Here is a 15,369-nt window from a genome sequence, read left to right as displayed (position 1 = left end):
TAACTAGTTTATAGTTACTTCTAAACAGCACAGGTGGGAAACACCACATCAAGTCCTCAAATAAAGTACAAATGCAGTTGTGGAAGGGTAAAAATCATGGAATGGGTTGGGTTGGGTGGGATCTTAGAGCTCATCCTGCCATGGGCAGGGATGATTCCACCATCCCAGGGTGCTCCAAGCCCCAGTGTCCAACCTGGCCTTGGACAATGCTCTTAGATCTCAATTCTGGTGCTTTCATACTTTGGAAAGTTTTACTGGAGCTTTAAGGGCCTTTAATACCTAAAAAAGTTTGGGTGTGGGTTTGAATAACCACAAGGAACAGTTCCCCACTTGCACAGGACTCACCTCTCTTAAAATGAATAAAACTACATAAAAATAAATCAGATAAATCAAAATAATGATCTAGCTTACCAAGCAACCTTGAGTTTCCATTAGAAATTCAAATACATCTCCCCAACTCTCCATTTCTCACTGCTGGGCTTGGCTAAGCAGAAGCCATGTGAAATAGGTGTTATTAAAATGCCATATGCAGCATCAGATGGTATTTCCTTACACAGTTCAGTTTCTCAGCTCTGGAGGAAAAGAAATGGTAATTCTATGCAAAATAAGCTGTGAGTCACAGCACGCAGCTTTTGCAATTATCAAATTCCCCACTTTTATTTACATGGGTTCGAGTTCCCTTCGATAGTTTAAAAACTTCCTGAGCAAAGGAAGACCAAAACCAATTTCAGAGATTTCTGGATAAAGAAAATAGAGAGAAGTGGTACCATGAGGACTGGCCAAGGAGCCCAATATTAAATAAGCAGGGATATCACATGGAGGAAATGATGGGATGCATGGATACTTCTCCAGCGTTGTAAAATACATCCCAAAAAGTTTCAACTTCCCAGAAAGACTCAAAGTGCTGTGATTTTATACCCCCCTCATACACACCTTTCGTGGGGGCTGTACACAAAACTGAGGACTGCAACAGACTTTTTTTTAATCTTGCAATTAGTGGCTTTATAAATGCAATTAATGCAGCATTTCTTCTGTATTTTTTGGCTTAATCCCAATTATTTCTCTAAGTTTGCAAGCACCTTCACCTGACCATTAGAGAAACACCCACTGCCCTTTGGTTGTGTTGCTGAGAAAGTTTGGAACACAGATGTGCCAGAGCTGCAACTGGACTAAAATAAAAATATAATTCAATAAAAAAATCCATTGATAAAATGGATTTTAAAATCCATAAAATATAAATCCATAAATAAAATATAATTCAATAAAAAAATCCATCCATATATCTCAATAAAAAAATCCTTCTTAAACGAAGGAAGGGCAGACCAAGCATTAACTTCAACTCTTCCTGATGCCAAACTTAGAATAACTGCATGCCAAGGCATGCTTAAGAAGTTGAAACTCAAAAAAAAAAAGCCCCACAAACAAATCTATAAGTCCCCAACAAGCCAAAAATTCCCCAACAAGCTATGGGTTTGGTTTTGTTCTCTTTCTTTCATAAAAATGAGAAATCAGGACCCCAGGGAAGTCCTGAGGCCCAGGACACTGCAGAGACACCTCCAGTCCTGGGGGCAGCTTTGGGTCACAAAAAAAGAACCTTGAGGGGCTGGAGCACATCCAGGGAAGGAAACAGAGCTGGGAATGATGCCTCAGGTTTGACTTTTCTATTTTTCAGATTCTGTGCTGCTTTAGTGTGTGGGTCTGGGTTTCACATCAGGGGATGGTGAGCTCTGTGCACAGAGCAGGAAGACAAAACAATTCCTGCTCCAGCTGGGCACCAAGGACAAAGGATCCAAATCTCAGCCCCAGAGCACAAACCCCGTGGGCTGGAGAGAGAAAAACAAGGATGGGACTGCAGGGGCTACAGCTGGAATGGGACAATGAACTGCAAGATGCAAATGGAGCAGAACTGATCCCAGGGACAGAGCCCGTGCCCGGCCGTGCATTTTGGGGCCATTTTGGGTTGTGGTGCCCAAGGTGGACCCATGGAGACCTTTTAATAAATCCCTACTTTATTCTTTAACTCTGTCTGGTCTCTGTTCTAGGTCAGCCTTCACAAAGGCATCAGGAAGGGGCTGGAGAATCCCTGAGGGAGCTGGGCAGGGGCTGGAGAATCCCTGAGGAGCTGGGCAGGGGCTGCAGAATCCCTGAGGGAGCCGGGAAGGGGCTGCAGAATCCCTGAGGGAGCTGGGCAGGGGCTGCAGAATCCCTGAGGAGCTGGGCAGGGGCTGCAGAATCCCTGAGGGAGCCGGGCAGGGGCTGCAGAATCCCTGAGGGAGCCGGGCAGGGGCTCAGCCTGCAGCAAAGGAGGCTCAGGGGCCCTTGTGGCTCTGCACAGCTCCTGCCAGGAGGGCACAGCCGGGGGGGTCGGGCTCTGCTCCAGGGCACAGGGACAGGAGCAGAGGGAACGGCCTCAGGCTGGGCCAGGGCAGCTCAGGGTGGGCACAGCAGGAATTTCCCCATGGGAAGGGTTGTTGAACCCTGGATTTCTCCATGGAAAATGCTGAACCCTGGAAGGAGCTGCCCAGGCAGGTTTGGAGTCCCCATCTCTGGAGTTGTCTAAGGAACTATTGGAAGTGGCACTTTGATGGTTGGGTTGGCATGGTGGGATTCAGCTGAAAGCTGGACTTGGTGGTTTTGGAGGTATTGAGGTGGACTTTTTGTCTTTCTGTGGTCTTTCCCCACTTAATGATTCCATCTGAAAGCCAATTATAAATCCCCAATCAAGTGCTTGCAGCATCCCCCTGCCCCAGCACGACAGAGGCCTGTTCACCACGGTGCGCTCCAAACACAACTCTGAGGGGGCTGGGCAGCCTGAAAACAGAAATCTCCAAATAAAGCTGCCTCCTTGCCTTGTACTGATCACAGGGAGAAGAAAAGAGGTCACGTCAATTCAGCTGAAGCTGGTTCAAAGTGTGTTTTTAGGTTATCCTGCACATCAGCACTGTCAGCGCGATGAGCAGACGCCCGGCTGGGCTTGGGCATAACCCCCCCTTTGCTCCTGACTCCTGCACCTCAGAGACATCATTAAACATCAGCCAGGTAGCACAGCACTAATCCAAATAATCCAATCATAAATTAGAAATTTACTGTATAAGCAGATAATCACGGGGTGTAACAAATGGTATGGGAAAAATACTGAAGGAGCTGAAGGAGCAGCAGTGAAACAGGAATTGTGCCTGCAGACAAAGCTCTGAGGGCTGCTATAGCCCCTCCTGAATATACAGAGCCCACAGGAGTAGGTTGGTTTGGAACATGAAGGTTTTCCTCTGCAAGCCAAGCTGACAGCAAACATATGCTCAAGTGCTGCTGCAGCAGCCAGTGAAGCCTGGTTACTTTGTAGCAATAAATATTAAATAACTACATATGTTAAATAAATATTTTTAAATTATATCACCAGAATTATTATATTGAATAACATTTAATAACATCATATTGCTAAATAATAATAAATAATGAATAAATATTCTAATTTCTTACATCAATTGGGCACAGACTGGGTTTGAGTAAGTGCCTACATCAATGAGCATCACATGGATATCACAGCTGCTTTCCTGAAGGAGACAAATGCTGTACAAGGTTATCATCATCAATAAACCACCTGGAAGGTCGATATTCCCTGATTTACAATGCCAAGGTTTTTCCCTGACCCCACAGAGAGAGAGCAGATAAAAATGAAAGGTTCTGCTTCCTGCAGACCTTGTTTGTACCATTCCACCACACCTGGGCCATTCCTGTGCATGGGACTCCCCTTTTCATCCCAAATTCACCCATCAGCTGCAAACCTTGCAGGTCTACAGCTGAATACACTCAATTATTGCTGCAGCTCCACCTGGCAAACCAGCAGGAGTGGCTTTTCTTTATTTTCCTGCTCCACTCCAGCCTGGGCTCAGCTGGGGCTGGTATTTGCTGCCCTCATTTCTGTTCTATCAGTCTGGGCCTCCCAACCAGTACATTCTGAGAAGTTTTACCTGGACAAAACCAGCAAAATTCCTTAAACCAGGAACAATTTGTGGGTGAGAGCCAAGGAAAAGCTTCAATGGTTTGGGCAGAGAGGGACCTTACAGACCATCCAGTCTGCCCATTTTGCAGTTCAGACAGAAGAGAATTCATCAAGGAGAATTTTCAGCTGCTTATCATGAGTGATGGTTTCTCATTTCAACTCAGACCTTGCCACCTTTGAGGCAGTAATCCTCAAAAAACTGACACTTAGAGAGAGAAACATCTCAGTTTTGGGATGGGAAGAAGCATTCACCAGAATAGCTGCAAGAGCTCAAAAACTGCCTTCTCCATTTATGTGGAAAAAAACCAAGAAGTGAAGAAAAAACCTCCTCAGAACAGCGTGACCCTGCTGGAGAAAAGGGCTGCTGTGTTTTCCCACCGGTGCCTGGAACAGACAAAAGTGGAAGCTGATGACTAAAGGAACAGCTAAAAATACCCCAAGTAGTCTGGATCTGAGAGTTGTGTGCCCTCACTGCAATTAGCAAATTGCATATTCAGTTTCACTGACACTAATGAGTGCAGCCGAGTTCATCTACACCTCAATTAACTTCAAGAGACGCTGCTTTTGCACAAATAATGGCAATTCCTCCTTGCCTTTGCACAGGCTCTCTTTCTGCCTGACCCCTCGGGCAGTAAATCACTGCCTCGTTTGCTTCAAATAGGGTTTGGAGGGATTAAATGGCTGAAAGGAAAGAGAAAAATGCACTTCCAACACAGGGAGGAAGGGAGAAGGAAATCTTGCACGGGATGGGAGCAGATGGATGCCAGCAGGCTTTGGGATACAGCCCTAATTGTGTGCATTTAAGGAAAGATTCATTGAAGGAAATGTCCAGGCACCTCTGGTATTCTCTAGGACCTTTCCAGGTCTGACTACCACATTGTATCAGAGGTTAAAAAGCAGTTTTCAACTCAAACTGGAAGAGAAATTCCAGCCTGTGCAAGAATTGCCCAGAGCAGGATTAGCAGGTGGGGTCAGAAGGCTGCACTTTGCCACTGCTTGTGCTGAACAAAGTCCTTGTAGGTCCTTCTCTACTTCTCTCCTTGAAGGAGACAAGAAGTCCCCTTGGTGGGGACTGGACTTTAAACAATGGCAATGTAGTGCTTGATCAGATCATTTCAAGCACTACAGTTAAAGCAAGGAAATAAAGGCATCATTCAGAGGGGAGGAAGAGGAACTGGATTGATGGTGCCTGGGAAAATAAGATGAGGAATAAATCAAGAGATGAGATTTCAAGCCCAAGTCACCAGTGAGGATAATGCTGAGGATCACCCATGGGAGCAGCAGCATCCTGGGGGAGGACACAGGGATGGGCCCCAGCCCTGCCACCACCAGAGCTTCCTGCTGGATTTGCTCTTTATCCCACCTGCTCCTAACACACAGGCACAGAATCCTGGAATGTTTGGGATGGAAAGGAGCTTAAAGCCCACCCAGTGCCACCCTTGCCATGGCAGGGACACCTCCCACTGTCCCAGGTGCTCCCAGCCCCAATGTCCAGCCTGGCCTTGGGCACTGCCAGGGATCCAGGGGCAGCCCCAGCTGCTCTGGGCACCCTGTGCCAGGGCCTGCCCACCCTCACCATCAACTTTCCCTTTTGTTCAGACGCTGACAGCACTAATTAGCAGAGAAGTGTGCAAACAGATGCTAATTTGAGGCAGTATCACTCCGTTTGGCAAGAGGCAGTGGCTGATGGAAAATCCAGCTATTGATTTTCCTATCGGCTGCTGTCATCACTGCTGCTGCAGCCTGGGAATAAACAAACCCCCAGAATATTTGCTTTCCCATGACAGCTGGTGTCAGCATCAGTATGCATTTGCTGTCGTGTTTCCTGCAGAATAAACTGATATTTTGCTATTTAACGTGTTTCAAAATCATCACTGGGATTCCTGATGGCATTGTGCACTGGAATGAACGTGGATCTTCAAGCCCTGGCAAAGCACTGAGCATCCACAGCCAGCTCCCATTCAAACCCTTAAAAACTCTTTTCAAGACATGGCATAAAAAAGAATTCCTCCTTTTGAACATATTTACTAAGGGACAGAAGAAAACTCTATGTGAATACCAGCAAAACAATCACAGTAATAACACAGAAAAATCCTCTTGGGAAATATTTAGCACAAGTGAGTTTTGAGTGCTGCTTGGGGTATTTACAGCTCACAAAAACCTAATTTTGGACTTGTAAGGGATTTCTATAATTATTGATTTCTCCTCCTTACTTTGCAAGTTAGATTTTTGCAGAAAGGGATGGGGTTTTTTTGAGGATGGGGATAAATAAAAGCAGAGTGTTTTCCCTTGACAGCTGCCTCAAAGGCACATAAAACACAGAGTATGGTCCCACTTGGAACCTCCTTGGGGAGAAAATCAAAACAAAGTTGTGGATTTGACCATCACAGTCACAGATACTGAAATTCCATCAAAAAAATATTTCTGGGGGAAAATACCCCTTGGTGAAGTGTGGTTTGTTACCATGGGAATAATTCTTTGGACTGAGCTGCATCCTGTACCTAAGATCAAAGAGAATTATATTTTGGAAATAAGAAGTAGCTTAAAAATAAAATAGAAATGCAGCATTTGTGCAGGACATGGAGTCCCAAATGCGCAGGTTTGATTTTCCTAAATAAACCAGCAGCTGAGCCAGGGCAGAGCCCACAGCCTGGGCCAAGCACCAGCAGCATCCACTGAAATCCTACCATTGGAAAGCTCCTCCTGGTGTAAAACCAGTAATATTTTATATATAAAACCAGTTGTTTTCTCAGAGTGCATTTTTGCTTTTTGTTTTTAATTAGAAACAAGCCTTTTATCTCACCCAGAGTTTACTCTGATCCCAGAGAGCTGGCAGGGCTCTGCCTCTGCCTGGGCCACCTGGCTGTGCTCTCTGGGACCTGCTGGTGGCCCCAGTGCCACAGAGGAGACACAAACACCCAGGGCTGTGCCCAGACAGGGCTGGTGGCCACTCAGACCCCGATGTGGCATTTGGGGCACACATCACACATGGAGGACACAAGACCAGTAGGGGGACAAGGGGGCGCCAGGTGGAAAGGACATTTCACAGCACAGCAGGAGGGACTCAGGGAATGGCTCTGTCCCCTGGCAAGGGATTCTGGGGACATGCAGGTGTCCCTGGGGAGCTGCTCATTCCACTGTGCCACAACCTGAGGTCACACACAGCACCCAGGGACTTCCCACTGCAAGTGTGGCCAGGGATCTTCTCCATGCCCCGGGGAAGGGAATTACCCTGCCCTGCAATGGGAATGCTGGGCAGAGCCACGGGGACTGCAGCTGCAAAAACTGAGAGCATTTAGTTCATGGAATCATGGAATCATCAAGGATGGAAAAGCCCTCTGAGATCATCAAACCCAACCTCCCCTCTGCCCCGTGTCCCCAAGGGCCACATTCACGTGGATTTTAAATCCCTCCAGGGATAGGGACACCAGCACTGCCCTGGGCAGCTGTGCCAGGCCTGGACAAACCTTTCCATGAGGAAATTGTTCCCAAATATCCACCCTGAGCCCAGCCTGAGGCCGTTCCCTCTGCTCCTGTCCCTGTGCCCTGGAGCAGAGCCCGACCCCCCCGGCTGTGCAGAGCCACAAGGGCCCCCTGAGCCTCCAGGTCAGTGTGGAACATCCCAAAATTCCACTTCTGAGCATTGCTTAGGTTGGAAAAGCCCTCCAAGATCACCAGGTTCAACCCCAGCACTGCCAAGGCCACCAGTGCCCCGTGTCCCCAAGTGCCACCTCCACACATCTTTTAAATCCCTCCCGGGATGGCCACTCCACCACTGCCATCTAGCACTTTTTAAAAGAAGAGGTTTGAATGATCAAATGATGAAATTCAATAATCATTTTGTCTACAGATCCATGCAAAGAAACCCTGCCCTGGGAGGGTGGGCAGGCCCTGGCACAGAGAAACTGCCCCATCCCTGCAAGTGTCCTCAGCCAGGCTGGAGCAGCCTGGGGCTGTGGAAATGTCCCTACCCGTGGCTGGAGATGGAACTGGGTGAGCTCTAAGGTCCCTTCCAACCAAAACCACATAGAAAGGCTCTGGAACTCCTTGTGTGACACTTTAAACCTCCAAAGATATGAAACTAAAGCATGACTAAACATGACTTTCTTCTGAATAACCCTTCCAGATGAAAGAGGATTGAAATGGCATCACCAGAATCTCCAGCAGGATCATTTATAAACACAAACCTCCCAATATTTTCACTGATTCTGTCTGTTTTACATTTCCATCCCATGTTTTGACTAATCCTTCCCACACCCTAACAAATTAATTTCTCTAAAACATGGAAACTTTCAAAGCAAGTCTCTTTCTGTGGTTCTTGAAAGACACTTGAAACTCTATTTCAGCTCTCTGTGTTCTCTGCTCAGGAATTTTGGGGGTTTTTCCCCTGGTATGCCTGCACCACAATCTCCAAAGCACAAATACATCCCCATGCTTTTAAGCCCAAAGCACAGTCCCAGATTCACAAAAACAAGTCACACACAGGTACATTTTAGAGTAAAAAAATACAGGCCTGGGAAACTCAGGAAGGAGATCTTCCAAATTATATGTCCCCCAAATTATTCATATTTTGCTGTTCTACACCTCTCCCCTAATATTTTTAATTTTTATTTAATATTCAGAGTGCTTATTCCAAATCAATCAACAGACAGCTTATCAAGGTAATTTGGATTCATTTCCAATCCTTCAACTTAACTAGATGAGCTACATTTCAGCAAGATTCAAACATTATTTTTCTTTCCTTTATTTACCTCCTGTCCAACTGATGCAGAGATGCCCAAGAGCTGCTGCCCCACAGGATCCATTTTTTCAGATCAGCTGAACTCTGCTGCCTGTCAGACTGGTCTTTGAGGATAGACTGGCCCCAAAAAAAGGGGAGAGCTTTTTATAGAAGAAATTCAGATAGTGCAGGCCCACAGTGAGGATGGAAAACCTGAACGCTGAATATTTTGCTTGTGGCTTTAACATGTGATAGAAGCTCACCCCATGGATTCAGTGGAACAACCTGACAGGCTCTGGCCATGCTGGAACACCAAATTCTTCCTCCTGTGACTGGAAAATAAATGTTCAGGCTGATCAATGATTGGCTGAAGCTGCAACAAAGTGAAATCCCCTCTGTTATTCACCAGAGAACCTGGCCACGTATGTGTATCCTAGGAAATATCAGAGAAAATCTACTTGTGGTATTTTATATAAATATTTTAAAGATATGAATATAAAGAAATAAAATATAAATATAATTATTAAATATAGATACAAATATAAATATTCAGGCTGATCAATGACTGGCTGAAGCTGCAACAAAATGAAATCTCCTCTGTTATTCACCAGAGAACCTGGCCACATATTTGTATCCCAGGAAATATCAGAGAAAATCTACTTGTGGTATTTCCAAATATAAATATAAATATAAATATAAATATAAATATAAATATAAATATAAATATAAATATAAATATAAATATAAATATAAATATAAATATAAATATAAATGTGGCACTTGGGGACATGGGGCAATGCTGCAGGAATGGTTGGACTGGATGAACTTACAGCTCTTTTCCAACCTTATCAAGTCTGGCATTCCTAAATATTCCAATTGTGACACGTTCCTTTCCTGAAAGGCCACAAAAGAATCACACTCATATTGCTGAAAAATAAACTGGACAAAACAATGAGATTGCAACTCATTTCTGGCTGGTTTTGCACTTATTTAACTGGCTTAACTTTCTGGCCATATCACAGAACTAAGCTGCATAAAGAAATATAGATGTATAGATAGAGTTATATCTGTATTTTATATTTATATATATGTACATGTATATATAAGTATATATGTGTGCATATATGTATAGATTAATAGATATATTTTATATTGTATATATGTACACATATAAAATATATAAAAATCTATACATATATACATTGTATATTTTATGGTTTATAATATTGTATATTGTAAGTTTTATATATATAGATTTATATTTTTTATTTTTATATAGGTACATATGTATATATATGTATATGTGTGCATAAATATGTGTGGGTACATATATGTATATGCATATATATATTTTTGAAGTATGTATTTCTGGGGATTTGAAGTATGTATTTCTGGAGAGCAGAGAGCCAAGTCTAATTATCACCAAAATTCATGGTCACTTAGGTCAACAAGTCAATCCTACTCTGCAAAAAAAGCACTTAAAAAATCAGAACAGAACCCAAACCCACACAAAATGGAGCCGTGCTGGCTCCCAAGGGACCTTCTGTCCCCAGGTCAAGTCCAAACTATAAAGTGCTTTTGTAGAGATGAAATTAAATCATAAATATCCTATTAAATTAACCCCACTATGTCTGAACAGAACCTTTCCAACCAACTTAAAATCCTGAGAGATATCTCAAATTTTATTTTATGGAAAATTCTTTGGTGCTGCCATCCACTGATCCTTGAAATGTTGCTTTCCCCCTCACACACCCAGAGCTCTGATTCTCTCAGGAAACCAACTAAAAGCATTAACTAAAAATAAAAAGCAAACGAGATCAGCTTAAGCAGCTTCCTTAAAAAACATATCCTATTTCACAGCACCTCATTAATGGAACAGAAGTGATATTTTGATATCATGATTAAGAACAGCTCATTTTGAGCATCTTGCTCACCAGCAGATCAAGGCAATTAACTGGCAATTTGCTCACTAAATGACTTCCCAAGATGTGCTACTGAGATAAGGCAAAGCTCTTTTTAAAGTGACTTTGAGCCAGCGCAAGATGGACCTGCAGGGAGTGTTTTTATAAACAATGTGCAAGTGGATTCTTCAGCAGTAAAAGAAAGCTTCTGCTTCAGGAGTAATGACAAGAAAATATTAATTTATGTGGAACAGCAAGACACTGGGGGGTTTTCTCCTTATTTCCCAAACTATAGCCACTATAAAAAATGCTGTGATGGAGAACGCATCCAAACCATCTTTTTTTAGAAAATATACAACGGAAGTTCTTGATTTCTTTGTATTTTAACCATGGGAACAGGTGGGAGCTGAGAGCAGATAAATCGCTTTTCCCACCCTGTAATCCTTCTGCCCCAGCACTCAGTGCTTTTCCCAGGGCTGCTCCACAAGGAGCTGTGCTGGCTCCTGGGAGACAGAAATAAAAGAAATGCCATCCTTCAGGGGCTGGCAAGAGGAGCAGTTTTTTGTTCTGCACTTTGGGCTAGAGCTCATTGTGGTGCTCTCCATGACTTTCCACCCCAGCTCAGTCCCCCCACCTGGAGGGTTATTACCTCCAGGTTGTTCTTCACATCCTCACCTTGAATTTAGCTCTGGCCAGCCCCAGGATTTGCATGTCCCTGTGCAGAGCATCCCTGCCCTGCAGCACAGCAACTGTCACCACATTTCTCTTCACAGAGAAAAGCAAGGCACAATTCTTCCCAAGAATATTTCTGAGTTTCACTTTCTCTGAACCTCAGAGAAAAGAAAAACAATTCTTATCTCATTTACTGCTCCTGTGTTGTCCATAAGTGGAATGCATGGTGGAAGATTGTTTACCTGAAGGGAATTGATAATTTGATTCTGTGTGTTTTGATTCACTGACCAATTGAATGCAGGTGTGTGTGTGTTGGGACTGTGGGCTGACAGTCACAAATGCTGTGCAGTTGAGTGCTTGGCAGATTCAGTTTAGATGTAATATAATATAGAATAATATAGTATAATTAATTAATTAGCCTTCTGATAAGACAGAGTCTCCTCATCACTGCTCTCCTTCGTTAGGGGCAGAAATATCTACAATATCTATAGCAGCTGCTGCCAGCCAGAGCCATCTGGCACCGTGCTGAGCCAGCACTTGGTCCCTCAGCCAGAGGTGCTGCTCTGCTCTGCTCCAAAATGCTGAGCAAAGATTCCCTGGCAGCTTTGTCTGCACTCAGAGGACAGTCTGCCTGCAGAGTTTGCTCCCTGCTGCAGCACACATTTGGTCTGGAGCACCCTTGTTGGCAGTGATGAGGTGATATGGGATGGTTTCAGTCTGAAACTGGGTAGAAATACTGATTTCACGTTGTGGTTTTGGTTTGCTAATTTGAAATTTGGCTCATTTTGAGATGTCTCGGTTAATGCACTGAGGAGTGTGGTGGGTCAGGTGTTGGCTCATCACCAGTGTCCCCACTTCCTGCTGGGAGGTAGGATGAGCAGAAAGGCAAAACAGGTTCAAAACTTTAAAAGGGAATAAAGAAAAATATATTAACAGTAACTAGAGGAAAAAGTAATAAGAATTAGAACAAAACCTTTAGAACACTTCTCCTCCCCCACGTTTTCTTTCCCACTGACAACATAAAGAAACAGAACTTAAGGTTTTTTTTTTAGTTTATTACCTCTAGAGGGCTATTACCTCTAGAATAGTCTTTGATGTTATCACTCCAAAGCCCTCAATGAGCTCCTGGAAGGTCAGGAACCTGCAGAACCATGCCAAGTTTCAATATCTACCTCACACAAGCTTCCACAGACGTGAGCTTATTTGGTAATCGTCTGCATAACAAAATAAATCATTTTTTAAGGGCCTGGGCCAACGTAAACAGGAAGAAAACATTGTGTTCAGAGGTCAGGCTCTGCATGTTTTCCAGGGTTTTGATGTCCTGAGGATGTTTGTTAGGATGTTTTGGATGCACACAGAATACAAAATCAGGACTTTGTTAACCAACATCCAGCCCTTGTACTGAATCTTGAAAAAACCCCAACAGAAATTGTTTTTTGATGAATATAAAAAGCTTTACAAGCCTCACTTATTCCAGCAGACTGCAATTGCTGATGTTTTGACCATTTGCCTCAAGCACTTGAGGGAGATGAACTTGCAAATGCCACCACAAGTCACTGCAGCAGAAATGCAAACAGCTCAGCCAGGATGCTCCCTGACAGGAGTGCAATTACATCCCAGAGAGTCCACAGCCTCTCCTCAAAACATCAAATGAATAAATAAATAAATGCTTGGATCCAGTTTATTTATGCCCCAAAAGGTTTTTTTAAGCCCCCTTTTCACCTGACACAAATTGCTTCTACCATAAGGGCTGCATGCCCTGCAAGAAACCTTCCAAGTGATTTTAAAACTGGTCACAGCAAAGCTGAGCTTGGCAATGAGCTCTGGATCCCACTCAGGCCAATCATCCATGGAAAGCTGGGCTTCAGTTGAGCTTTTCCAGGAACTGTCAAGCAAATTCATCAGTATTTTGTGAGTGTCTTTCAGAACAGTAATTATGAAAATGACTTTTGCTCCATGCTCATTAAGGAGCTTCCTTTCCCACACGACTGAAATGACAACACTGAGGCGCTCACTGCATCTCCAGCTGTGGGTAAACCCACAGAGGAGCTCCAAGAGGTGAAGCTGCTCCAGACCTGAGCTGGCCAAACCTTTCCTGGGTTCTCCTGGGAATCTCCTCTCCATGGACCTCTCCCTCACCTTTAAAACCCAGGGAATACCACTTTGGGGAAGCCTGGAAGGGTTTTATCAAGCCTGGATAATTTACAGGAACTTCTCTTGTCCTGAAGCTGCACATCAGGACAGCAGGAGGTGACTCATCTATGGGATTTCCACAACACTCATCTGATGCTGACACCCTTCCCTGGGCAGCAACACACCAGAAATCCCATTTTCCTGAAGATCCTAATTCACTCTGACACCACAGGGTGGTAGCACCACGACAGGGATGAAGAGCAGAGGGCTCTCCCACAGCATTTGGGGTCCCACTCAGCTGCCAGCTGGGGTGTTTGATGTTCCTCTAGGAACACCCAACCTTTCATCCACTCCTCCATTTCACCCAACCTCCCCAGAGGCAGAAGTCACAAAATCCTCATTTCCAGGACAATAACAATTTGTGCTGGAGCTCCAACTCCTTTCAGTCATTTCCCAGCATCTGGGCTGGATGAAACAATGGAACACAGAGATGCCACACAGATGGCTTAAAAGTCATTTCAAACACTCAACTGTTGTGGGTTTTCACCACAAAGGCAGAAATTGGCTCTTAACAAAGCTGGGTGTGGATGGCTGCCGCCAACTCCATCATCCCAACAGCCTAAAATGCCACAAGAATCACCCTGAACACAGCCCCAAAACAGCCATTTATTATTATTTACAGAGCAACAGAACACAGTGGTTCCAGAAGACGGTTATAACCATCTTTTTAATTTTTACTCAATGTAAGAGTCCATTAAAAATAAGGAAAAAAAAAAAAAAGAAATTAAAGGCCTGCCCAGCTTTACTTTTTAAGTGTCACTTGTAATTTGGATGTAGAGTTTTTCTACAGCCTAACATATTTCTACACGGATTCTCAGGTCAAAGTCTGCAAGCAACTTCTCATTAGAAAAAATGAGAATCCACTCCAGACCTGAAGAAAGATTCAACCATCAGAAATCTGCTCCAGGAGAGGACACAGCAGGGAGAAGAAGGAAGGAGACACTTTGCCTTGTGTGCCTCACTGAAGTTGTTCCAAACACCAGCTTTCAGCTAATCACCTCTAGTGATCAGTTTTAGCAGAAAAGAACACTGAGAATTCATGGGTTTGACTGCAGAGCAAGAGATGAGCATGAGGTTTGGGAAACGAGGGTGGAACAAAAACAAACCAACCCCAAAGCCTCAAATTGAAACACCCAAGTGTTGCCCCATCCCTGGAAGCGTCCAAGGCCAGGTTGGACAGGGCTTGCAGCAACCTGGGGTGGTAGAAGGTGTCCCTGCCCGTGCAAAGATTACAAGATTCCGAAGTTAAATCCCAAAAAACCCAAAATCTCATGCTCTGCAAGTGCTGAGCACAGCCCTGTGCCCCCCTCCAAGGATCTGAGCAACCTCTGTGACCTCCTCATGAGCAGCTCCTCCACAGGAGCAAACACTGCTGCATTCATTTAGGGAACAAAAGGAGTACTATGGGAAAATCTGCTGCTCACAGTTCTGCTGTGACATCCTCAAAAAGGGCTTTTGCTTCCCCAAACTTCAGCAGGGGAATTTCAGACACTCTGTAAGCAAGCAAAAGTTTCAGGTTTTCTTCTTTGAGAGCAGAAGAGCCATTTTTATAAGACACATTTTTTTTAGGAAATAATCATCCTTATAATGTGCTGAAGGATTTTGTTCTGGTTTTCCCTCTTGAATACGAGACGTTAAAAACTCATGGCATGGTCCCAGAATTTCTACAACTGCCTGAAAGCACATGGGGGAATTCTGCCTCCAGCAGACTGGAGGGAGGCCTTACAAAATGTTCCAGCCCCAAATCAGAGCTGTCCAAACTCACAGAGCCATGGAATTGTTTAGGTTGGAAAAACCCTCCAAGACCATCAAGTCCAACCATGGCCTCCAAGGCCACCACTGCCCCATGTCCCCAAGTGCCACATCCACAGAGCTTTAAATCC

At 44.3% G+C, this 15,369-nt stretch overlaps 1 protein-coding gene across 6 annotated transcripts in view; it reads right to left on the bottom strand.

Moving 5' to 3' along the window:
- The window catches only part of PTPRE (protein tyrosine phosphatase receptor type E), a 94,711-nt gene that overhangs the window by 58,472 nt on the left and 20,870 nt on the right, over positions 1-15,369 (bottom strand). Inside the window, exon 1 of one of the 6 annotated variants that reach the window (XM_066554613.1) lies at positions 8,984-9,032. The exons of the other annotated variants lie outside the window; for them this stretch is intronic. Coding sequence (XP_066410710.1) covers positions 8,984-8,988 — 5 coding nt within the window. The 5' untranslated portion in view covers positions 8,989-9,032. Of the gene's footprint in view, positions 1-8,983; positions 9,033-15,369 lie in introns of those variants that run through there. 6 annotated transcript variants of the gene reach the window in all.

This window comes from Molothrus aeneus, chromosome 8, assembly GCF_037042795.1.
Source record: "Molothrus aeneus isolate 106 chromosome 8, BPBGC_Maene_1.0, whole genome shotgun sequence".
NCBI classification, from domain to species: domain Eukaryota; kingdom Metazoa; phylum Chordata; class Aves; order Passeriformes; family Icteridae; genus Molothrus; species Molothrus aeneus.
This window is presented reverse-complemented; position numbering and strand designations above follow the sequence as displayed.